This window comes from Bubalus kerabau, chromosome 18 (genome assembly GCF_029407905.1).
Source record: "Bubalus kerabau isolate K-KA32 ecotype Philippines breed swamp buffalo chromosome 18, PCC_UOA_SB_1v2, whole genome shotgun sequence".
Taxonomy (NCBI): Eukaryota; Metazoa; Chordata; class Mammalia; order Artiodactyla; family Bovidae; genus Bubalus; species Bubalus kerabau.
The window spans coordinates 63,773,216-63,800,158 of NC_073641.1; the positions used below are offsets into that span (position 1 = coordinate 63,773,216).

Sequence of the window (26,943 nt, forward strand, 5' to 3'; positions counted from 1 at the left end):
GAGGAGCCTGGTGGGCTACAGTTCATGGGGTCGCAAAGAGTTGGACATGACTAAGCATACACAGTCAAGGTTTTACTCATACAGATGGTCATTGGTAGGGATCTTAAATGTTGGAGCAATTCTATAGCAAAATAGATAGAATTGTATAATGTATGCAATACTGTTTAGTACAATGCTAGAGTACTATGCAATAACTCTTTACATTTCTATGTTTAGCTATCTTGCATAGCTATATTAATCTCAATAAATATTTTAAGATTTTTTTTCTACTTAATTATATGTTTTTCAACCACAGTGGCTGAAACTTAGAAATAGAAGTTCTTTGAGCTGAAACAAGCCTCATTTTAATAAATCATAAAATTCTCTTGACCTATTTTAATAAAATCCCACAAAAAGCTAAAAATTAAATCATCAAAGCAGACATTACCCTAATAATTTCTACATCAGAAATCAGTGGAGCATTTTATTCCTTAATTTTGAAAAAGTATAATTTCCTTGAAAACCCATCAGTGTTTGCTATATAAAGGAACGATAGAAGAGTGAGATAGCATGGTGATCCTGAAACCATTTAACATACATATTAGTTCATTTTCTCTAGGATCTTTATAACACCATGACTCTTGAAACAACATCATCATGAATATGCTGCTTTAACCATATACATCCTCTTGTTAAAGCTTCTAAAGTAAGATGCATGAGTGTATTACTCTTGTTCTCTGTATTTTATATTTTACGGTATAAGATTGTTTCCTTTTGTTTCTCAAAGCCTATAAAATATTTACTCTGGAGGGGCAGTTGTAGTTAGAACTATTAATATATTTAATTAATATTTGAGGCACATGCACTCATTTTATTAGAGAGTAAGGAAAGCAGAAATAAAACTTCTTGGAAGGATGATATAGGCTATGTTATTTTTATATAATACTTTTATTATATATTATTATATAATACTCTTATTATATATTATTATATAATAATTTTATTATGATTTTAGGAGAGGGTATACCTTTTATTTATGGAAAGTACAGAAAAAAAGAAGGAAGAAAAGAGTAATAAGCAAACAAGTTAAAATAGAAGTGATAGATCAAGTATATCAATCTAGCACTACATGTAAGCATGCTGAATTCTCAGAAAAAAATAAAAAATACAAATTTGTAGAAAATTAAGATAAAATCATGGGGTATGTTTAATATACACACTTATATTAATGAAGTAAATGTTGAAATAAATAGACATTTACTATTTAGACAAATACTAACAGACAAATAGACAAATAGAATAGACAAAGAATCGACAGCAAATACAACGACCACAAAGGGTAGGGTTGGGAAGAATAATGTGAAATAAAGTGGAATTTGCCACAGAATCACTAAGCAGGGTCAAAAGGAATTACACAGTGAAAAATATATTAACTTATAATCATATGGTAAAATCTGGTGAACATACATGCACCAAACAACGTAACATCTGAATATTAAAAATGAAAGAGACTGATAAAAAATAATGTGAACATTTCTCAGAATCAAACTAAATAATAGAAGAAGAAGCCACAGAAAGTTGGATAAATAATTAACAAATCAATGCCTTAGGTGAATTTTTTAAAGGTATACTTTTTGAATAATAATAGCCATTTGCATTATATGTCCAAGGAAAATTTATAAAAATTGATCAGTTAATGGGCTGTAAAGATAATTCTAAAAGTTATAAAGTATAGAAAGGCCCACATTCTTTTATAATAATTCAGTAAAATTAAAAGTAAACAGTAAATGATAAGCAAAAATATAATGACATTAAAATTAAGAAACATACTTTTGGGTTTACCGAATCAAATGTGAAAGCAGGAAGAAAATTACATACTCTTTTACATTTACAAAGCAAATGAAATAGCAACATTTTATAATGAAAGCATAAGGGTATGGCAAAAAAATGCATTCAGAGGAAATCAAAATTTTATTATTAAAAATAAAAGATAATAATGAGCTCTGCTACTGCTAAGTCACTTCAGTTGTGTCCGACTCTGTGCGACCCCATAGACGGCAGCCCACCAGGCTCTGCTGTCCCTGGGATTCTCCAGGTAAGAACACTGGAGTGGGTTGCCATTTTCTTCTCCAATGCATGAAAGTGAAAAGTGAAAGGGAAGTTGCTCAGTCACGTCTGACTCTTCGCGACCCCATGGACTGCAGCCTACCAGGCTCCTCCATCCATGGGATTTTCCAGGCAAGAGTACTGGAGTGGGTTGCCATTGCCCCTTTATTTGGGGACACCTTAAAAGGGCTAAATAAATCAGACTAAGCTAGGAAGATGGAAATAAATTATAAAAACAGTGCAGAGATAACGTAATATAAAATTAAAGAGTAGAAGAAATAAATATTAGAGGAGATAAATAACCATATGAACTTTTTAAAAAATAACTTTGTCAACTAATAATCCCAAACATCCTAAATTTAATTTATTTGTTTGTTTGGCAGTGCTGGGTCTTCATTGCTAAGCCAGCTTTTCTCTACTTGGAGCAAGCAGGAGCTTCTCTGTAGTTAGGTGTTTAGGTGCTCGGGCTTCTCATTGCCATGGCTTCTCTCTTTGTGGAGCTGGGCTCTAGGGCATCAGTCGTTGCAGCTGAGAGCTCAGCAGTTGCAATTCCCAGGCTCTAAAGCGCAGGCTCAATAGCTGTGGCTCACGGGCTTAGTTGCTCCAAGGCATGTGGGATCTTCTTGGACCAGGGATCGAACCCATGTCTCCTGTATTGGCCAGTGGATTCTTTATGACTGAGCCACAGAGGAAGTCTGTGAATTTCTAAATTGAGACACTCTACACACAGGAGAAATAGAATGTTTAGTGTTCACTTTTGCATTTCTGTAAAACATGTCCAAACATTACCTGCAAAAGATTTATCTTTATTACAGGAAATTTAAATATACTAGTAAGGGTTTTTGAAATAGATTTGCCAACTGCTGAATTTTTGATTATCAGAAAGATTAGTTAGTTTATGGTGTTATATACGGTTATTTATCTTTTTGAAGACTCCTAAGAGTTTAGTTAACTGTTCGTTTTTGAAGGCCCTGCTTCTTGTTTGAAGGTTGTTGTTGTTGTTCAGCTACTAAATCATGTCCCCATGGACTTTGCGACCTCATGGACTGCAGCACGCCAAGTTTTTCTGTCCTTCACTGTCTCCCAGAGTTTTCGGTGATGTCATCCAACCATCTCATCCTCTGTCGCCCCCCCCTTCTCTTGTAATCAATCTTTCCCAGAATCAGGGTCTTTTCCAATAAGTTGGCTCTTTGCATCAGGTGGCCAAAGGATTGGAGCTTAAACAAAGTAACATTAAAACAAACAACAAGCCCAGGTGATTCAAATGCAGCTTGAAAGTTTTATGCCAAAGGGTCTGAATCACAGTAAACTGTGGAATATTGTTATTCTTAAGAAACATTGGTTCTTAACATTTTCAGAGTCAGTTTAAGACTGAATGAACTAAAATTTAGGAAATTAATTTTAAAATATTGAGTAGATAATTATCATCTGAGGGATCAATTATTGCTTATTTTAAGTACTCAGAATATCAGAAAATAAAAATCCTAATTGCTATTTGTGTTTGTATCAGGGCCCAGATGGGAAATAGAGTCTTCTCAAAAAGAGTTTAAATGAAGAGAATTTAATTAAGGGTCCATTTACAAACGAGTGAGCAAGATTAAGGGAACAATCGATGCCTGAAGAAGTATTTGGGGAGTAGCAACAGATGGAAACCCTTGCCACTCTTAGTCCCAAAGGAAAAATCAATGAACCAGCGCCAGCAGAGTCAGGAGGCATGGTTGGTGGGAACAGAAGAATAAACATTCTAGCCTCTCTCTCCTCCTGCCTTTCACTGGCCAAGTCTAGTCTTAAATCAAGTGCCAAGGGACCCTTGTGATACAGTCTCTGTGGGGAGAAGGGCAGAGAATGAATACGGGGGAACAAAGAGAATAATTGGCACAACATTCTACTCAGTTCTAGAACAACATGCCATTTTATATTTACATAGATGTAATGCATTCCTATGCACCAGTGCTTTGACATGTTTCATATAATTAGCACAAGCCCATCAGATTCTGCCCATCCCTTGTTTTTGTGATGATTCAATCAATGGTCTCATTAGCTAGGACAGACATGAAATAGCTGATGGTAAATTGGACCTGGCACACTGCCCTTGAGAGCTGGAATCTTAGTCCTAACCTGAAAGAGACCAAAACAACACTGCTGCTGCTGCTGCTAAGTCGCTTCAGTCGTGTCCGACTCTGCGACCCCAGAGACGGCAGCCCGCCAGGCGCTGTCATCCCTGGGATTCTCCAGGCAAGAACTCTAAATACAGCCTAAAACAAGCTTCAGAAATGTACAGTGGCAACCAGTCTCAGCCCCTAAGCACTTAACATGCAATCCGTTGTGTTTAAAAGCTTTTGTTATTTTTCTTTCCAGGGTGGTCTGATTAAAATAAAATTTGAATTTTAGTAAACCCACCTTCTTGACCCTAAGGCAAGCAATAACTGCTGCAGTAATATGAACTACAGTGTCCCATACTTATCAGTGTGTTCCAACACTTTGCATTTTTTTAAAAAGTGCTATCATAAACCGTATGTAAATCATTTGTAAAACCTCTGCTAGCCCACCACTATTCTATGGCTGCCAGCTGTGTAATTTCAATTCTAGCAAATACATGACATGGAGTCACTGGAAGAATTGCTGTTGTTTTACTGAAAAAAAAAATAGTTATTGACAGAGGCTCAGGGCCATTGCAGAGAAGGCAATGGCACCCCACTCCAGTAATCCTGCCTGGAAAATCCTATGGATGGAGGAGCCTGGTAGGCTGCAGTCCATGGGGTCACTAAGAGTCGGACGTCACTGAGCGACTTCACTTTCACTTCTCACTTTCATGCATTGGAGAAGGATATGGCAACCCACTCCAGTGTTCTTGCCTGGAGAATCCCAGGGACGGAGGAGCCTGGTGGGCTGCCAGCTATGGAGTTGCACAGAGTCGCACACGACTGAAGCGACTTAGCAGCAGCAGCAGCAGGGCCATTGATGTTGGGAAAGATTGAAGGCAAGAGGAGAAGAGGGCGGTGAGGATGAGATGGTTAGATATCATCACCAACTCAATAGACATGAGTTTGAACAAATTCTGGGAAATAGTAAAGGACAGGGAAGCCTGGAGTGCTTCAGTCCATGGGGGCACAAAGAGTCAGATACAACTGAGTGACTGTACAACAGCAGCAACAGGGCCATTAGCTTCTCATATAATACACAGCTTGACTCAAACTATATGTCATGGACCAAGCATGTTATTTGAACCACGCGTCCTTGGAGATACAAACTCAGAGATAAAGGTAATGATGTCTTAGCTAAAAATTATTAAACACATTAGTAATTCAAAATCAGAGAGATGATGTACTTCTTGTGGGGGGTGGGGGATGGCTTATATGTTTATTTGTTGTTGTTTATTCACTATGAAGAGTTGAGTCATTGGAAAAGACTCTGATGCTGGGAGGGATTGGGGGCAGGAGGAGAAGGGGACAACAGAGGATGAGATGGCTGGATGGCATCACTGACTCGATGGACATGAGTCTGAGTGAACTCCGGGAGTTGGTGATGGACAGGAAGGCCTGGCGTGCTACGATTCATGGGGTCACAAAGAGTCAGGCACGACTGAGTGACTGAACTGAACTGAACTGAACTGATTCACTAAGTCATGTCCAACTCTTTTGCAACTCCATGAACTGTAGCCTGCTAGTCTCTGCTGTCCATGGGATTTCCCAGGCAAGAATACTGAAGTTGGTTGCCATTTCCTCCCCCAGGGGATCTTCCCAACCCAGGGATCAAATCTGGATTTCCTGCGTCTCCTGCACTGCACGCAGATTCTTTACCACTGAGCCACTGGGAAGCCCCCTTCTGTGTTTATAGATAGAGTTGTTGAACATCATGAAATAATAATTATTTGTTTCTGTAGCACTTGAACAAATTGAAATTCTACCACATCCTTTAAAATCCCAGCATTCAGTAGGAAGGAAATCTTAGGAGCTTAATATATTCTGAATATTATGGCAAAGAAGGGAATGTTATTTAATTGAGTTCTCAATTCAGAATATATTCAAAAAATTAAGAATCAATCGTATAGGTTACCATTCTGAGCAGGTGAAATCTAAATAGAATGATCATATATAGTTTGATAGAAAGGAATATATTACTTCCTCTCGATTTACAGCCTGTCATCTTCATTTAATTACTATGAATATGCTTAATTCCATGAGGTGGAAAAACCATTGAGAGATTGGGTTATTAAAAATGCTATAAAATATAACCCCTTACATTCTTATGGAATAATAATAAAGATAAGAGACAAGCTTGGGAGGTGAATATTTTCACAATTCCTGGCAAGCATGGCAACAAAGGATTCAGAAGTGGTTTGGAAGGATCACACTTTCATAGTGATTAGAGTAATCAAGATGATAACTATATAAATAATGTGACTCACTGTTGATAATCTGATAGGGTGGAAACAAGATCCTCAGTTAGACCTGAAGGGGTGCAGAGACTCTGGGTAGGTAGGGGTCCAAGGCATCCTGCCCTTGGAGCCACAAGATCTAGATTCCAGCCCTACTCTTCCCCTCACTCCACAAGTGGCTGAAGACTGTCACCTGGGCCCAGAGACCCCAAGTCCCTTCCTGGGCATGTATTTATTCAAGTTAATTGAGTACATCTTTGGTTGTTCATTCCTTGTATTACTTCATCATATACCCTTTGGTCCAAAGTTTTTGAAATACAAACAAGCCAGTCTCCGCTCCAGAAGTTGGTCAGAGTTGAAGCCTGAATTTGTCTGATGCTTCACACATCCTTTTCTTTCCTTTCCAGGTTCACACCCACCTACCCCACTACCTTTGGTGTTACAGAGCCCATGGGAAGTTGGCAGGGGACGGTATGAACAAAAGTTAGGGAAAACACCCAAGTAGCATACAGGGTATAGAGTAATATCCTCCAGAAAGCTGTCATTATCTTTCCTTCCAGACTGGACCTTTACCTCTTCTTCAGTTAAGGCTCAATTTCTTTCTCTTATATTTCTTTCTGGGCTTCTCTAGTGGCTCAATCAGTAAAGAATCCATCTGCAAAGCAGGAGACCTGGGTTCAGTCCCTGGGTTGGAAAGATTCCCCTGGAGGAGGGCATGGCAACCCACTTCAGTATTATATTTCTTTCTATCACAGATAGATAGAAAGATATATGTCTTTCTATCACATAGACATTTGAGAAGCATGTTATAGCTTCTGCAAAGAGATCACCAGCTCAGAGGTAGACCTGGGAAATGAAGGGATGGGCAAACACCTAAAATACCAACTGCTCCTTATCCATTCCCTAAGCAGGAGGGGAAAAAATGCAAATTTCTCATTAAATACATCATTCTCAGCTGTATTCTCAGGGTCTCCTGGAATCAAGCACCGAGTTTAGAGCCTGGCAGAGATTTTTAATGAAAACATAATTGGGTTCTGAAATTGCCAAAGCACCCTAGGCACCCCACATGCAAATATGAGGGTCAGATGAAAGCTGGTAGAAGTGAAGAAATGGAGAGAGGCAGAAAGCTCCTGTGAGAAAGTCAAAATAAGCAGACTTTTCCCTGGGACACAGTGGAGGGTGGGGTCCCCTGGTAATACCTTATGAAGACATCTTATAGGATTTCCCTAGAAGTAATTGGCACTGATCAAACAATAAGTTACTTCAACAGCAACTGATGACATCAAATCTTAATATACAAGGTTTTGATTGTAAAGCTATAGGCACAGATAGGTGTTACATTCTTTTTTAAAACGTCTGTTTCAAGCCCAGGTGGCACCAGTGGTAAGGAGCCTGCTGGCCAATGTAGGAGACATAAGAGATGCGGGTTTGATCCCTGGGTCCAGAAGATCCCCTGGAGAAGGAAATGGTAACCCACTCTAGTATTCTTGCCTGGAGAATCTCACAGACAGAGAAGCCTGGAGGGGTATGGTCAATAGGGTTGCACAACGTCGGACAGGACTAAAACGATTTAGCATGCAGCATTTAAGCACTTATTAACAACAGCACAAAAGTCTATGCCCTTGGCATTTATGTAATGGGCAGAAAAGGCTGAAATTGAGCATTGTAAATACTACAAGGTCAGATAGGTAATTACTCCCAGCAGTGACAAAGCCCATGGGGGTAAAGTAGGGCAGAGTTTCTCAGAGTGTACTGGGGATTCCAGGGGGTCCTCAAGAACTTTTCAGGGATTGCAGAAGTACCCGTTTTCACAATAATCCCACGATACCATCCACCTTTCCTTACTCGTTTTTACACAAGCAGAGAATGAGAGTCACACAGAGAACAGGTTTGTAATTACCAAGGAGAAGGGGGTGGGAGAGGGATGGACTGGGAGTTTGGGATTAGCAGGTGCAAACTATTGTATATAGGATGGATGAACAACATGGTCCCACTGTATAGCACATGGAGAACCATAGCTCAGTTCAGTTGCTCAATCGTGTCTGACTCTTTGTGACCTCATGGACTGCAGCACGACAGGCTTCCCTGCCCATCACCAACTCCTAGAGCTTGCTCAAACTCGTCATTCGAGTTGGTGATGCCATCCAGCCATTTCATCCTCTGTCATCCCCTTCTCCTCCTGCCTTCAATGTTTCCCAGCGTCAGGGTCATTTCTAGTGAGCCAGTTCTTCCCATCAGGTGGCCAAAGTATTGGAGCTTCACCTTCAGCATCAGTCCTTCCAATGAATATTCAGGACTGATTTCCTTTAGGATGGACTGGTTGGATCTCCTTGCAATCCAAGGGACTCTTAAGAGTCTTCTCTAAAACCACAATTCCAAAACATCAGTTCTTCAGCACTCAGCCAGCCTTCTTTATGGTCCAATTGAAAAAACTACTGGACTACTGACTACTGGAAAAACCGTAGCTTTGATTAGATGGACTTTGTTGGCAAAGCAATGTCTCTGCTTTTTCATATGCTGTCTAGGTTGGTCAATATCCTGTGATAAACCATAATGGAAAAGAACATGGAAAGGAATGTACATATATATGTATGTGTGTAACTGAGTCATCTGGCTGTGCAACAGAAATTGATGCAACAGTGTAAATAAATTATACTTGAATAAAGTAAGTTAAACAAACAAACTAAAACAGACTGAGAATCACACACAATGAGTGTTCAGTGAAGCTTCCTGGAGGCTGCGTGGCATGTGGTAGCATCTTTGCTCTGATGGCTCCTGGAAAGTGTGTGATACAACCTTTTCTTTTAAATACTTTCCAGTTTTGGTGTCCTAAATAGTATTCTACGTCACTCGTATAGTGAATAAAAGCTCTTTGAGGCATGTGGGATCTAAGTTCCCTGACTAGGGATCGAACCTGAGTCCCCTGCAGTGGAGGCACAGTCTTAATAGGACCTCCAGGGAAGTCTCCAAACCACTCTAGTTTTGAGGGAATGATGCAAGGGCCAGGAAGTCATTCTTTACTTGATTGGGAATCTGAATAAATGTGTGAGCAAACCATGCAAATATTTAGGAAAAGGTCTGTGGTTTGCATAAAATCAAAAATTCGTTCTTTAAGCTAATGTAATTTCATTAATACATTGAAATTTTTTCAAAATTTAGCTTTTAAATTTTGTTTTCTTCTAAAGCGAAATTTATTAGTTTTCTATTTCTTTTCACAATGAGTGATAGTGAGAAGTATGAATCTATTATCTTTGTTACTTTATAAAGAGATACATATAATGATTTTCCTCATTTTTGTGTTACATTAGTTTTTTTAATGGTAAATAAGACAAAAGTTTATAAGGAAGTAGTTGGGGACTAGAGCAAGCTATAAAAATATCCTTCTATGACTAAAACAACATGTAAAATCCCATCACAATGAAAGTCTTGAGCTGTACATTTTAAAGGGAAGTTATATATTGGAAGTTTTTATTTTGTAATAAATGATATTTTGTTCATTTCCCTCCATTGTATACAGATGTAAAGACACTGACTTACTATATTTAGGGTAAGAGCTTTATCCATTTTTCGTTTATTGATATACCAAGTCAAACTTGAGAAAGCAGACTAGTTAGATCAGTAGCATTGGTTGAATCTAAATCAGTTTAAAAACTAAATGACTGCTTCTCTATTCTTGGGACCTTCCAAGTTTTCATTTTCATGTAAAGCATTATACACTGAAAGAAGCTGACCAGAGAAAACAGATATTCTGAAGGAAGAGACTTAGAAATCAAATTTAAGAACACATTTGCTGGGACTCCCCCAGCAGTCCCCCAGTGGTTTAGACTTCACCTTCCAAAGCAGGGAGTGCAGATTCACTCTCTGGTCAGGGAACTAAGATCCCATTTGTCTTGCAGCCAAAAAAACAAACAAACAAAAAATAAAACAGAAGTGATATTGTAAAAAATTCAAGAAAGACTTTAAAAATGGTCCACTGTGGGGGAAAAAAAAACACATCTGCTAGTAGAACAAGCCCTAAGCTTTGCTGTGTAACAAGCTGCTTGAGTTTCTGCCCTCAGTTAATGTTAGGGATGGTAGATGGACTGAAATACTGTTTTTAGATTAATGCCCCAGTGAAACTCCTACATACCTTTTCAAGTTACTAGTGAAGGGCAGGAGAAGACAACCAGTTCATCACTACTCGTCATCACGCAGTGCTCAGTTGTATGCGACTCTTCGTGACCCCATGAACACCCACCATGCTCCTCTATTCATGGGATTCTCCAGGCAAGAACACTCCACTACTGTACTCTGAACAGTTCTGTAAAGCACAGCCACTCAGAGGATGCCTGCATGTGACAATGTGCACCAGACACAGGAACTAACTTAGGTAATTGGACATGCAAACACATGTTTTGTGTCTTTGAAAGTTTGCACGTTAAAGGTTCGTATATATGGGACTTACTGTATATAATAATTTCCACTATTTCCTTTCTTCTTACTCACTCACCATTTTCCTTTTAAAAGATTCCCCCCTTCTTTTTATTTGTTGTTGCTCTAAAAATTTACTCTCATTTAAAATAACACTTAACCTTCACATTATTCTCAGCCTTCCACAAAGATTGCATAACAAGAGGGTAGACATGAGTCAAATTCTCTGACAGTTGTAGTTACGTGTGTGAGTCTTGCTGGCTTTATTTTTCATGGTCTATGTAAAGATAAGATTTTTATATCATTTTGAAAGAGCCAGTTAAGCCAAAAATAAAGAATGTTTCTAAACTTCCTGATAAATGGAAATCTTAACAGAACTGCCTTTGTTGTGTATCCAGTCCTAAACTTGTCAGTCTCAATTTGTGTGTTTATTATTCCTGATTAGCCTGAATTAACAACCTAACAAAGCATTCATTGAGCGTCTGTGTGAGACATTGCCTAGATCTCATAGCTGTTTATTTTAGTACATTTCTTGTTAATAATTCTTTTCTTCTGATGGTAAAATAATCCCTAGGAATTAAATTGATATTGTCACCACTTAGAGACCTTGTCTCATTCTTGTCGCTTCAGCTTCTACCCCTGATGACTCAGATAGCTGCATCTCTGTTCTAAAATTTCATTTATATATAACCAAACTTTGATCTGAGCTTCCCTGGTGCCTCAATGGTAAAGAATCTGCCAGTAATGCAGGAGATGTGAGTCCTATCCCTGGGTCAGGAAGATACTCTGGAGAAGGGAATGGCAACCTACTCCAGGATTCTTGCTTGGAGAATCCCAGGGACAGAGGAGCTTGGTGGCCTACAGTCCACGGGATCTCAAGAGTTGGACACAAGTGAGCAACTAAACCACCCACCACCACCAAACTTTGATCTTGGAAATTAAGATCTCAAAAGATAATTGAGTCTGTTAGAGACAGTTTGAGAATCAAGCCCAGAGTGCCTTTCTAACTATGTCAACTCCCACCATCTCTGACAACTCTGTAATTTAAAAAATGAAGCCTGTCTTTCCCCAAAGTATCAACTCCCCAACACAGGTCTCCTCCTCCTTCAAATGGCATGTGAGGGGAGCTTTTGCTTTTTCACCTCTCTTAGTGAATATTTATTGCTTTCTGGGACAGATGTTCCACTGAAACAGACCATAATTAGCATCAGCTAATAAATCACCTTAAACCTTGTAGAAACAGAAGGTGTGTGCCTGATTTTAAGAGTGCTGTCCTGTCTGCTTGGTTTTCTAGAAAAGACTTACTCTGCACCATGGGCATCTTCCCCACACACACTACAGTGTCAGCGAGATCATTCGAGCGGCCAGCTAAAGAGTGTCCAGTCATTTGGGCTGGCCTTCCCTTCCTGTCTACTAGTCCCAAAGTACCAATGAGCTTTTAAAAATGTCTCTTAAATGCACGATTTTCCCTTCCTTCCTACCATGGCCATTACCCCAATCAAAATTTCCTCCATTTCTTCTGGTTTCCTTTTTCTCCTCTCCACAAAATCCATGGTCTCTAGTGTCTCCAAGTATCTGAACGCACCAGCTTTCACATAAATGTTCAGACTCCTTGTTTTTACTTTGTCACTCTCCTTCCAGAAAACCTATTGCTGTGTGTGTGCTTGCTAAGTCTCCTCAGTTGTGTCTCTTTGCTATCCCATGAACTGTAGCCTGCCAGGCTCCTCTGTCCATGGGATTCTCCAGGCAAGAATACTGGAGTGGGTTGCCATGCCCTCCTCCAGGGCATCTTCCCAACCCAGGGATCGAACCTGCATCTCTTATGTCTCCTGAATTATCAGACAGGTTCTTTACCATTTGCTGTGTAAGACTACAGATTTCTCTGCTGAAATTCCTCAGAGTCTATGCAGAGTATTAAGGCAGCAGAGATGGGGGTGTGGTTAATTTCCCCAGGGCAATCAGACATCCGGGCAGGCTGCATGGAGGAGGTGACATTTAAACCACAAGTTTGAGAGTGGGTTTCAAGGTTGACAAAGAATGGAATTTCAGGTTAAGAGAGAACCTTCTCTTCCTTATCTCTTGTCTCTGACCCTAGGTTTTGTTTGGTTCAGTTTTTATTTCCAAGCCATTTTAAGGATCTTTGCCTTGTGTGTCCTGTTTGTAAGAGGGAAGCTTAGAAGGTGTTGTGGGCTTCCCTGGTGGCTCAGAGGGTAAAGCGTCTGTCTGCAATACTGGAGACCCAGGTTCGGTCCCTGTGTCGGGAAGATCCCCTGGAGGAGGAAATGGCAACCCACTCCAGTATTCTCGCCTGGAAAACCCCATGGACGGAGGAGCCTGGCAGGCTACAGTCCATGGGGTCGCAAAGTGTTGGACACGACTGATCAACTTTACTTTTACTAGAGGGGGATGAAAGAAAACACTGATATATGGATGGGACAGAACTAGAATCTGGTTTTCAGGACAGATTCCAGTCAGGGTTTTATTCTCAGGCCACGTGGCTCATTAATTAGATAATTAGATAATAATACTAATAACCGACATTTGTGTAGCAGTTTACATTTTTTCAAGCACTTTCACATCCATTATCTCATTAGGTGCTCAAATTTGCAGAGATTAAAATTTTAGAGCACAAATAATGAAGTGTGATAAGAACAGGCACTCTGAAGCCACACTGCCTTGCTTGCACTAGGCATGCCATGACTGCTGTGTGTTCTCAGGCAGTGGGACCCTCAGCAATGTCAGCATACATGGGGATTTCTGCACTTTTATTGAAATCTTGTTAGGATTCCAGGGGTTAATAGGCATAAGCTGCTCAGGACAGTCCCTGGAATTTAGTAAACACTCAGGGAAGGGGAGCTGGTTTGCTATCCTTGGCTTCATCATCTATGATGTCATACAGGAAGAAATGGACTAGAGCCCACCAGATCTTCTGTGTTCTGGCCCTGGATTTTTTTCTTCCAATATACTCCCACTCCAGCTGGCATGATTGCAATCCAAATAATTACTTGGGAATACTACTTTGTAAACCTCTGGCCTTTTCTCTGTTATCACAAAGTACATAGATTAATTAAGGTTTACTGTTTTCTGAAACTGATGTTTAGTTAAAGCAAATAAGAATTAACAATTCTAAATGAAGTCTTTTTAAATTCACTTAAAGGGGACTTCCCTGGTGGTCCAGGGGTTAGGAATCCAGCTTGCAATGCAGAGACCACAAGTTCGATCCCTGATCAGGGAACTAAGAGCCCATTTTCCTCGGAGCAGCGTAAGCCCACACAACACAACTGGAGAGTCCATGTGCCACAACAATAGATCTCATGTGATGTAATTAAGACCTGACACAGCCAAATAAATAACTTTTTTCTTAAATCCATATAAAGAAAATGAGTGCACATGAGCAGGAAAACTAAAATATCTGTGGTGTTGGAGAAGACTCTTGAGAATCCCTTGCACTGCAAGGAGATCCAACCAGTCCATTCTGAAGGAGATCAGCCCTGGGATTTCTTTGGAAGGAATGATGCTAAAGCTGAAACTCCAGTACTTTGGCCACCTCATGTGAAGAGTTGACTCATTGGAAAAGACTCTGATGCTGGGAGGGATTGGGGGCAGGAGGAGAAGGGGACGACAGAGGATGAGATGGCTGGATGGCATCACTGACTCGATGGATGTGAGTTTGAGTGAACTCCGGGAGTTGGTGATGGACAGGGAGGCCTGGTGTGCTGCAATTCATGGGGTTGCAAAGAGTTGGACACGACTGAGCAATTGAACTGAACTGAACTGAATTTAAAGAGAAACTGACTATATATTTTAGTGCGTGTTAATATGACCTATAAATGATTCTGAATTTTTAATGCAAGAAACGAATACTTCTGCCTTTCTATCTGCTGGTGGAATTTTAAGACCCAGTCTCTTCCTCCCTCCTGAACATCCCAAGAAATCCTCTTATGTTGTCCCCATCTCCCAGTGGATTCACATCATATCCTCAAGGATGCACCCTCATTTTACCTCTAACCCAAGGAAGACTTCCCTGGTGGCTCAGATGGTAAAGCGTCTGCCCACAATGTGGGAGACCCAGGTTTGATTCCTGGGTCAGGAAGATCCCCTGGAGGAGGAAATGGCAATCCACTCCAGCACTGTTGCCTGGAAAATCCCATGGACGGAGGAGCCTGATAGACCATGGGGTCGCAAAGAGTCAGACAGGACTGAGGGACTTCACTTTTACTTTCACTTTCAAGCAAGACTTCATGGGAAGTCATAAGGTTGTGAGGGAAAAAAATTATCATTTAAAGCTCCAAACTATAAATGCTTCTGAAATCTGTGAAAAATTTGAATTTTCTACCCCAGTGCACAATAATGTTAATAAAGCTAATTGAGTCAGTTATACATAAATTTTATTATAAAGAAATTAAGAATTGTCTTCTAATTTTCACCTGTTCCATATTCTTGTATATCTGTGCTCTCTAAAATTGGAGTGAATAAACGCCATTCACTTGAAGCCTAGTAATCAATGAGCAAACAATTCTAAAATGTGTGCAATGTTTCAGCTATTGTCCTGTTTTGCCCTTGCCAGGTGCTATGTCAGGGCTGTAATATTATGATATATTGCTCATTCTTGCAATTACGTTTGTCAAACTACATCTAGACTCCATGCTTGAGATGTGTGAACAAAGTAATGAGACAGAGAATCTTTGTTTGTTTTCATGGAGTATTGATCAGATGCACCACTGATTCTATAAAAGAGCAGATTTGATTATTTCATGATGTATATTTCAGGAGCACATAAATCATATTTTTAATTGAAATTGCTTCGAAAAGGGGCTTTCAATGGCCGCCTTTCTATCCTGCCTGGAGAACATTTGTAGGTTTCTAGAGATAATCTTATGAATCTCTTCAGAATTGACAAGTTTGTTTGACTTGCTAATTACATATGCAAGTAAGTTCATCAGAGCAAAGTCATACCATCTCTTTAAAAGACAAATAACCAGGACATACAGTGTTTTGGCTTTATAGACTGTTAAATTAGTTATTTGAAATTAAAGAATTTTTAAAATTGTATTGACATTTCCAAAAGTATGTGCACTCTTGTATATCTGATTTGGCTTTCATTGCCGTGGAGATGTATTGTTGGGCAGGGGGCGGGAGCAGGGGCGGTGCGTGGCCAGTTCAAAGCATTGTGTCAGGGTGGACGGTCCTGAAGGAAATAGCCAAAGAAGTCTCAGTGGGAAGCCGCCCATTGTTAGGTACAGTGCTGACCACTCCCCATAAAGGGCCTCTGTTTTTCTGCCATAGCTCACTCCCCTCCAATGAGCAGTGACCTTCAGAAGGGTAGGGACCAAGGGGAAAGCCCTTGGCTACAATTCATTGCTGTCTTCCTAGCACCCACCCCACCCTTCTAATTTTGCAGTCAGTTCCCACCTCTGCCCATCACCAATCCCTCTTCCCTTCCAAAGGCTCTACCATGTCTCAGCCTGCCCATTACCTGGGCATCAGAGACCAGCCCTTGACTCCGTCTTCATGCCTGACAGTTTCCACAGCAGCAGTGGGGAAAATATGTTCTTGGCATCCAGAATGAAACTCTGAATGTGTTCCCCATAGGTGCATCGTAGCCCTGGTGATTAGCCCTATAATACCGTCAGTATGGACTAAATGACTTTTTGCAAGCTATTGCAAACTTCGCCATCTGGTATAAACAAATTTCTTGGGACTCTATTTTTGAAATTACAAGGAAAGGGATTGCAATTGTACTTTTGCTATGCCCTTCATGATGAAATTGGGACTGGATGAAAATAGTTTTATTTCCTTGCTTGACTTTTTTTCCAGAAACTGTATAGATTCCAAAATACCAAGTCTTACCTGTACTAACTAATCATCTTAGTATTCAATTTCTGATGATGAAAAAGTATTTTGCATTGTTTAGAAGTTCCATCAGGGAATTAGAGGGAAGGAGGAGGTCTTAAATGCAGAGGTTATGTGAACCGATCCTTATTAGAATAAATTGTTTTCCTGGAAAAAAAAATGGCCTATATCATGTCAAATCTGCAGTCTCATTTGAAATAAAAAGCCATGTTCTATTTTAAAAAGAAAGAAGGAACTTGAAATTTGCTGATGCCCCTTAGAAATGATACTATAGCCTAAAACAGCCAAAGAGGAAGATTAAGGATGGGATTATGAATCGAACCCAGGTCTCCAGCATTGCAAGCAGATTCTTTACCATCTGAGCCACCAAGGAAACCCATGTATATAATTACCCTCCTTCAAAAAAGGAGTGACTTTGTCCTATGGTTGAGATAACATGAGAGAACTTGAGTTGCCAAGTCCCTCACCCTCACCCAACTCACTCTACTTACCCCAGTCCCCTCTCAAACACACATACTAGAAAATAGCAATACACTTACACTCTTCTGTACTTCTTTTCATCCCCAAAGTGAGTATGAAATTTGATTAAAAAAAATTTGCTTACAAAGGAAATGGGCAAACTGTTGCAAAGATCTCATCTAAAAAGAAAGAAAATAAACCACATTTTCTTGTACGAAGTATAATTAAATAATGAGGCCAGGAATTCCTTTCTCCATCTCTTGGAGGGTCAGCCAGCTTAGCAGCACCAGTTTAAACACTGTATCTTCTCTTTGTTCTTCTGTTGTGCATGGCTGTGATGGCAAAGATAACTAGCCCTCAGAGATCATGTGAGATCAGGTTAAATTCCACATTGTATGAGAGCTATTAATATTTTACACACTGTCTACCCTTCAAGCTTTGAGTATTACATCACTATTTATACAACAGAACTTGTTACTGATTGGAAGGTTTTGAGTGTTCAAGCATCCTATTAATACGGTAGGAGATATATTAATGCAATTAACATGTACCAAAAGGAAGACTTTTAAATTATTTCAAATGTTTCCAACATTGTCTGATCCAAAAATAAGTACTTGATTAACTAATTTGTCTTGTAAGAAATGTCTCTATGTAGGTCAGAATGAGATCATTTGGAAAAAAAAAATCTACTCTTTGGAGAACTTTTACACCACAAAAAAAAAAAAAGAAAAGAAAAGAAAAAAATCTCATTTAAGAGCTGGAGTAGAATTATATAGTCATTTTAGTTGTCAGAATTCAAAGCATAGATGGCTGGACTCATGCCTGTGTGATAATTCTAGGCTACTCTCAATAAATAATACATGTCATTTCTGCTTCACTGAGGCTGTCACTTACTGCTCTAAATGACTTTCAATGCAGGGCCCAGCCTGCTGTCCCAGAGTGCACTTCAGCTCAATTCCAAACCTGAAGGGTCCTTCCAGTATCCAGCCAGCTACCATAGCAACCAGACCCTGGCTCTGGGTGAGACAGCCCCGTCGCAGCTCCCTGCCCGCAGCACACAAGCCCGAGGTGCGGGCCAGAGTTTCAGCCAGGTACGTGCTGGGGATGGGATGCTCTGCTGTGTTGGTCCTTGGGCTCCAAGGGGTCAAGTGGGAAGCAGGGCTGTCAAATGGCTATGGTGTCCCCTCCTGCCTTTTTTACAAGTTCCCTGCAACTTTGGAGAGACGCTTTCAGTGCTGTGAGTGAAGGAAATGAATAACACAATACGATTATAGAATAACTCAAATTACAAGCATCTTTTTTGCAGGATATGTCTGTCAATTGCTCATGCTCTTTCTGCTTTATATATACTTACCTAGGTGAATATGCAAATGTGTGTCTAGTTCTATTTCTGTGTTGATTATAAATATGACATGCGTGATGAGTTTGTGAGGGTACCTGAAACACATTCTCTTTCCTTAAAAAAAAAAAAAGTGTGAAATTATTCTTTGGGGTTAATCATATAAAGGAACATAGTATAAATGCATCATCTCATATGCATATACAGAACTGTTCTGAAAATAATTGTGGTTGAGTTGGAATAGTTACACTTTGTCAAGTTTGATTTTGAAATGTGCCCTCAGTTGTTTCCTTAAGATGTGTACTTGCTCTTGTTGTTTTAATGCACACACTTAGCTGCAGTTAAAATCAACTCTTGGTAAAAAGAAGTGGCTACCAACCTCAATTAAAAAGTATTATTGTAAATGTTGTGATATATACATATGTGTGTATTTATGTATGTGTGTGTGCTACCTAATACTTTAGTTTTGATAATTTGGGGGTGCAGGCTATATTCAGTCAACCCACCAGAATTAATATACTGGAGGGCTATATTGTTTTAAGCTACTTTATACTTATTTTTTAGTATAAAGGGATATGAGACCCTCTTAATCTCTGTGCATCATTCCTGGAATGAAGAACCCACAACTCCAAAAGCACCCCTTAAACTGACAAGTTTAATTTCATCCTTTCTGCGTTTATTGGGCAGTTCCTCTTCCAGAAACCCTAGCCCAGGTACACTACCTACCCCAAGCTCCTGCAACAACCAACCCATCTCTGTCACCAATTCATTGTTATTATGCATCCGTGTATTTTCCCAAAAAAACTGAAAACCACTTGAGAGCAGGGCTATTTTCCTTTTTTAACACCATCCACATGGCCCCCAGGAAATGTCTGCTGGAAGAGAGGAGGCAAGGCGAGTTAGAATGGCATCGTGCAGTTATCCTGAGATGCTTTTTTGAGGTGATATGAACATAAATGAAGCATAAGCTGAAAAGTCTCAGTGCATTTCAATTATTAAAGTTGAATGACTGTCCCAGCTATCTGTTATCTATGATTGTCTTTTTCAGGCAGAACCTTTGCCCATCAGTGGCAGTGTAACTTCTACCTTCTTGCGATGTCAAGGTTATGTGGATAAAGTGGAATAGTAAATAAAGCATTCCACTGAGAGGGGCACATTGCCCCATGGGAGTCCAGGGTGTGACTCCAGTTCAAAGGGTGCCCCCTTTGGATGGAGATCTGGTGGTGTGTGATGCTCAAGAAGGACACGGCCTTGAATTCATTGCATCCAGGTCCACACACACAGACTAACCCTGGACCTGTGCTACTTCCCAGCTCCTGGATCACTGCTCTTGAAAACACTGGTCTCTTCTAGTTCCCTTACAGAAATCTGATAAGACACAAGAGGGAATGTCTAAAAAATATTTTTTAATTAATTAGAAAAAAGTATTTTATATACTTTCATTTATCATATATGCAAAATAGTTCTTATTTGCGTATGTAAAAACGTTATATAATGTTTGAAGTATTGAGTGATGTTATTAGCATAGAAAATGTTATTAGATCTTTTTAGTCCCATTTTATTTTATTAAAATAAGAATTGGAAGCTATAGGATTTTTTTCTCTAGGTACAGATTTTTTTTCTTCTAAAAAGCATCCCATTCTTGAAAGGAACTCTCTTTTAAGCTTCCCATCTATACTGAACTCTCTCTGACTATGATACACTGATAGTGGTGGGATATATGTAATTTTGAATTCTTTGGGAGTAGATAAATGATTACAGACCTTTTTTAACCCTTCTGTCTATCCACACTTCTAGGTCTAACAGGCCAGAAATATTCATAAATAAGGGATAATTTATATTCAGATTAACTTATGAAAGCTCTGAATTTAGCTTTTGCCAGTTTCCTATAACTTATAAGGCATGTAGCTAGTAAAGCAATAAAGTTCTACCCTTCTTTTATTTTTATCTTAAACTCATTTAATACTCATGCTTAGCTTCCTCTCATAAATATTTAAGACCCCTGTAATTTGAGTTAAAAACATTAAGTCAAATGAAAAAAAATCACATTTCCCATAGCTGAGCATCATGGAAAATGGAACAATCAGTATCAAGAGAAAAATCAGTTCATTATCAGCTTAACTTGTGAGCATCTTATGCACTCAGTTCATATATAGCTCTGTGAGGACTGTTAAATCAAAGCTTTCTTACTTATAAAATCAATAGTTACCATTTACTGAGACCCGGAAGTAATCTGTTTTACATACATCCTCTTATTTAATCCCCACCACATTTACATTTTAAATTTAAATTATCATTTACATCTTAAATATGCAGAAACTCAAACTCAATGCATTTAGAGGAGTTGTCAGGCACCATTTTAAGGTAGCAGCAGTAAGAATGGGAACAGAATCTTGACTAAATTGAAGCCTAATCATTTTCAGAGAGTGTTTCATAGGTTTCCTTTTATATATTGACTGTTTCAATTAAATGTATCTACAGTTTGATCCTAGTAAGAGCTCTACACATGTAGACCAGCAATATGCTGATTTATCTTCTTCCACGTTGGAGTTCTACTTGTTGGAGTTCAATACATGGGAGTAAAACAGTAGCAGCTCAAAGGACAGATTGGGCCTCACATTAAAAGTCTGCTTTAAAGTTTAATCAGAAACTGTAACTTGCTTGTGAAGATATCAAAGCTGTGCATTTGAAGGCATCTATCAATGTGCGTATTCAAGGTGATAACTTCAGTTAGAATCATAGGTTACTGGTTTGCACTCATTTATCTGACAGGTGGGTGGTTGCAATCTGAATATTCAAACAAGGGGGTTGTGCTAATCCACTTGGTTAACAGGATGGAGGCTACTGGTGGACTGCTGAATCCTATTTATTTTAGCAGAGCGTCAGATCTGGGTACCATGATTCACTCTCAGCTTCAGCATGCTGCGGTATGAAAGGCATGTTTTAGCGTGATTTCAAAATCATGTCAGAGAAATGCTGAACAAGTACACCAGCACTTTTACCCAGCATTTAGTGTGCTACCCTTGAAATAAGGAGGTCACGTGCCATCCCCGTAACATCTCCTTTGCTTAGCTTGTCCTGAGAATCCCTGTCTTCCAGTGGTTTCCCAGAGCCCTGTGACACATTCTTTTCAATATTCTAAATAGTGTTCAAGCTCACTTCTGCCAAGCTATATTGAATTTTAGAATATCCTGTCATCATCAAGTGCCAAAAGGGCTACAAAAGTTCAAATAATGGCTCACAGATGCCAGACCAGGTTAATAAGGTCAATAACCAAGTAACACAAAAACATTTCATTTTAGGGAACCTAAAAAAAAAAAAAGTGTAATTCTAAAGTAAAGCAAATGGTTTTCTATCTGGCTCATAAATCATGTCAGATTATAATTTCAAAGGAGTATCACAAATATTCAAAAATTCTGCTGTCAACTTTTAACCAATACTAGTTTATTCAGCATGATAGATGTTTGTGGGGTTATCATCACCAGGCTTCACATCAGGCCCTGGTGCATGGTCTGCCTTGCCCTACGGTGTCAAGCTGAGTCACAAAATTACCATAGAATTCTAGTTCTCTGGCGTGACCCTAACTGAAGTCTTTGAAGGTCATTCTCCTCAGACTCTGAGATGAATTCATAGGACTCGGCTGGAGGAGAGAGTATAAGACCCTTCCCATCAGATCCCAAGGCCTTTCTGGAAAGTCGCTTGAGCTGATTCAGTTATGCTTTGCACACTGCTACATTCCACTTAGCTATCCTGCCAGCTCCCCTCCCCATCCAGGTGTGTAGACTCTCCCTCCATCGCTCCCTTCTTCCTCCAAGTCAACCTTAGCCTTCGTAGCTCCTGGTTGCTGCTAAGTCGCTTCAGTTGTGTCTGACTCTTCATGACCCCATGGACTGCAGCCTACCAGGTTCCTCCATCCATGGGATTTTCCAGGCAAGAGTACTGGAGTGGGGTGCCATTGCCTTGTCCAGCTTCTGGTAGGTGCCCCCAATCAAAATAGAGCTGTTTTTTCAGTTGCGTGTGTGTGTGTGTGTGTGTGTGTGTGTGTGTGTGCAATTTATTCCCTAACACACAGGTCCCTCCCTCCCCCGAGTTCCTCACTGGCTGAGTACTACGGGATGTACAGTCTTCCCCAAGGTCACCTAAGTTTCATTATTTCCTCATAGGGTATCCTTCTTTCTCCCTTTCCAACCTACATCCGCATTTTTCAACAGAGACTTTCTTGCTGGTTTATCACTTCCTCCAACATCCTGTTTGCCTAGGGACACTCCCAGTGCGTGAACTGTGTCTCTCCTGCAAGTTGTTAGGCAAGTTTAGAGCCAGGGCATAGGCACTGGGAGGAGTCCTGTCTCTTTAGGACGCAGTCTGGCCTCCGCCCTCAACCCTAACTTTATCTAAAGAGCCCAGGCCTCAACTTTGTCACATCCGCAAGTTTAGCTGTTAGTACTTTTCCACTCGGCCTTAGCTACTGTGTCTCGAAAATGGGCCACTTCACGTTTTCTATTTCTTACAGTAGTCTCATCAAGTATTTCATTCCTCAGAGTGACAAAAGAAGCAAGAAACAGTGCGTATACACCTGTACACAGAACACTGGTAAAGAAGTACAGGAACCGGAAGATTTTAAAACCACTTTCATCTTGTCCAGCAGAACTAAAGTGAGCCTATGCACCTTATAATTGTAGAAAATGCCTGCTTCCTGCAGGAGATTAAGAATTGCATGATTGTTACATAAAAATCATACTCGAACAATGGTAGATACACTAGAAAAAGAAGTAAGCTTTTTGAGAAGCAAATGACCATTTTTTTTAATCTGGCCGGTCTATTTAATGTGGCACTGACTTTTAAGTCTTAAAAGTTATCATGTGCACTATATCATAATAATAAATACACCATCTGCTCACTTCTGCCAGAAGTCAATGAGTTTTGAACATTTCTTATTGGTGCACCTTCATGCTAGGTGGATGTGAAGGTCAAGGGGATGGAGAACTCTGGATGGCGGTGGGATGGACACAGGGACATGTGTGGTCCCAAGGAGGACCCAACCTTCCAATGAACACTTGCATCTTGATTGCTGAATGCAAAAAGTCACACAGATGCCTAGTTTGACGTCATTCCAGTTTGCTGAAATAGGAAAGAAGTTGTTGCTGGGTGGCACCTGTAAAGAGAAAAGTCACTAAAAAACTTGGAAAACACAAAATTGCTGAGATGTCTTTAGTGTAGAATGTATATATTTATACTGCATTTACAGGAGAAATCATGTCATTTTGTACACTTTGTCTGGCATATCTGTGGGAAACTGGCACTTTGTTTGTAAAAGCACTTTCAGATAATTAGGTGTTGGAAATCCTTTCTCAGTGCTCTGCTTTAAATTTTACCCATTTTCTTTTTCCAGTAGAAATATATTTAATCTGGTTTCAATAGCTGAAGCATTTCTCATTGTGGGCAGTGTGTGTATGTGATTTACTATAACATTTCTTCTTCTGTGCAAATGTTTGTGTTATTAAAGTTATACTAAATGAGCCTCTTGCTGAAATAAAAGTTTTACATAGTGTATTTTTGCCAAGGCTCATGTTTCATAGAAAGAGTTGCCATCAAAGAGTCCCTCTTAAAGATAAATTTGTATGAGACTCATGTCATTGCTTTAATTTTTTCTTCTCTATTTTCTTTCTTCTTGGTTGTTGTTGTTCATTCACTAAATTGTGTCTGATTCTTTGCGGCCCCATGGACTGCAGCACACCAGGCTTCCCTGTCCTTCACTATCTCCAGGAGCTTGCTCAAACTCATGTCCATTGAGTTGGTGATGCCATCCAACTATATCATCCTTTGTCACCCCATTCTACTTAGTAGACCATAGTACTGGCCACATGAAATACTTTTGAGAATATTTATTGCTAGTGACCCTAATCATACTTTGATTAAAGTGAGGTTGGAGAGAAGGAAAAACCAGTACCTAGGGTACAAAAGTCTGTACTTTGCTGTTTGTATGAGTGGCTTAGGGGCCCTGGGGCAGTGGGTCCACTTTGCTGTTGTTGTTCAGTCACTAAACTGTGTCCAATTCTTTGTGACCCCAGGGACTGCAACATGCCGGGCTTCCCTGTCCTTCACTATTTCCTGGAGTTTGTTTAAACTCATGTCCATTGAGTTGGTGATGTTGTCTAACCATCTCATCCTCTGCTGCCCCTTCTCCTTTTGCCGTCAGTCTTTGCCAGCATCATGTCTTTTCCAGTGAGTCAGCTCTTCGCATCAGGTGGCGAAAGTAGTGGAGTTTCAGCTTCAGCATCAGTCCTACCAATGAGTATTCAGGGCTGATTTCCTTTAGCATTGACTGGTTTGATCTCCTTGCAGTCCAAGGGATTCTCAAGAGTCTTCTCCAACACCAGAGTTCGAAAGCATCAATTCATCGGCACTCAGCCTTTTTTATGGCCCAACTCTCACATCTGTACATGACTACTGGAAAAAACCATAGATTTGACTAGATGGATCTTTGTTGGCAAAGTAATGTCTCTGCTTTTTAATATGCTGTCTAGGTCTGTCCTAGCTTTCCTTCCAAGGAACAATTGTCTTAATTTCATGGCTGCAATTACTGTCAGCAGTGATTTTGGAGCCCTGGAAAGTAAAATCTGTCACTGTTTCCACTTTTCCCCCTTCTGTTTGCCATGAGGTGATGGGACTGGATGCCGTGATCTTTGTTTTTCTAATGTTGAGTTTTAAGCCAGCTTTTCCTTGCTTCCTCCCAGTGGTAATGACTTCAGGGATGGCGTGTGGACTCCCCACAGGAGCCGTCTCTTCATTTTATGTTTCATATGAGTTTTTACCTAAAGAAGTGCTACTCAAAGGAATTGCTAGACAAGGCACTTGATGATTTTATTTGGCCATTTCTGAAATCAGATCTTTTTCACAGAACCAGGATTTTCTATCTTGGGAATTATTTAAAGAGAGGCCTTTCTTCTGACGACAGTTTCAAAAGAGAAGTTATTGAGATTTGGGGAGCCGTGATGGTACTGTTCAAGCAAATTGATTTTCTCCCAGAGACTCAAAGGCACAAAACTTACTTTGTGGGTGTAGATTCCTTTTAGTGGCATATTACAGGCATATTTCATCTAAGACATTGGCATTTTAGAGTTGGTGCTTTCTTCTTGTTTCCAAGTTGTGAGAGTAAATGGCTTTGTCCATAGTCCTATATAAGCCTGGAGCTCTGCACCAACTTACCCTAATGAGTTCAGTACCTTCTCAGACGTGTTAATCAGGAGTATGTAGCTGATATTACAAAATCATGTTACCAGATCCTCTGGTTTGGCAATGGATTTCTTCAAAGATGTACACAAAGATGTACACCATAAAGTCACGTACACTGTTTTTTACTTTCAAAAGTTATTCAGGCTTCTTTGCTCATCGAAAGAATGTTCCCCTGTCATTGATGTTATTTTTCTCACCATTTATTCCTCTCTGCATTGCACTCCTTCAAACACTAGCCAGACCTCTTCCCACCAAACTCACTGCTACATTCCCACGTTTGGGCTCTTCTGTGGCCCTGGCCTGATGCCTGGTCCTTATTTCCCTCTCCCTCTCTGCCTCTTGTGACACTGATTTTGTCCTAGAGCACCACTCTGGGCAGTGACCTCCATCCCCACAACCGGGGTCACCTCCAGAGGAGAGAAACCCTGAGATGACTTATTAGGTTCACGAGTGTGAGGGGGATGCCAGGAAGACGAACAGTGATGAATATAGAGTGCTGATCGCTAGTCATTAGGCTCCCGTCTGTGAAGCCACAGAACACAGGTTCCAGCTTCCCATTGCTGACATCTCTGACCCAGCTGCCTAGCATTCTGGGCAGACATTCCTCTTGACCCAGAGTTAGGGGCCTCGCTGACGTTTCCAGGAAACTTGGCAGGTCTAAATGCATCTTCACAAGGACTGCTTGTAAATCACAGGTCTGCTTTATAAAATGTGGTTTTGCTTGGTGACACTGCTTACTCATGATCTGAAGTCAAGATTCCTTGCAGAGTTCAGGCTGTCAAGTCCCTCATGAACTGGCTGTAAGCACTGGGTCTTTGTTTTCTTTTTTTGCACATGGCCAAATCCCCAGAGAATGGGGCTTAAATAAGTTTCCAAGTTTGGAGAACTTTTCCCCCTCATCGCCCTTAGGCCATCTCTGCTGCTTTTATAGAAAATACAACCTGGAAAGGTCAATAGACATCTATGTGGGTGTTAAGGTCTATGCCATATTCTGGCCCAAGAACGCCATGTTTAGGGGATTGGAACTTCCCAATAAAAAACAGTGTAATTGTGAGCCAGACAGTATTCTGAAACAAAAATTTTAGTTTTTTGTTTTTTTTTTTTTATCTCCAAAAGAATGTCAAGATAAAATTATTCCATGTAGGAAGGACTGCAGAGAGAATTTCAAGAGAAAATTTCATATTTT

At 40.0% G+C, this 26,943-nt stretch overlaps 1 protein-coding gene across 1 annotated transcript in view; it reads left to right on the plus strand.

Moving 5' to 3' along the window:
* CTNND2 (catenin delta 2) overlaps nt 1–26,943 on the plus strand; it is a 1,122,555-nt gene that overhangs the window by 620,814 nt on the left and 474,798 nt on the right. Inside the window, exon 6 of the mRNA XM_055555147.1 lies at nt 18,104–18,276. Within this exon, the coding sequence (XP_055411122.1) occupies nt 18,104–18,276 (173 nt within the window). The remainder of the gene's footprint in view (nt 1–18,103; nt 18,277–26,943) is intronic.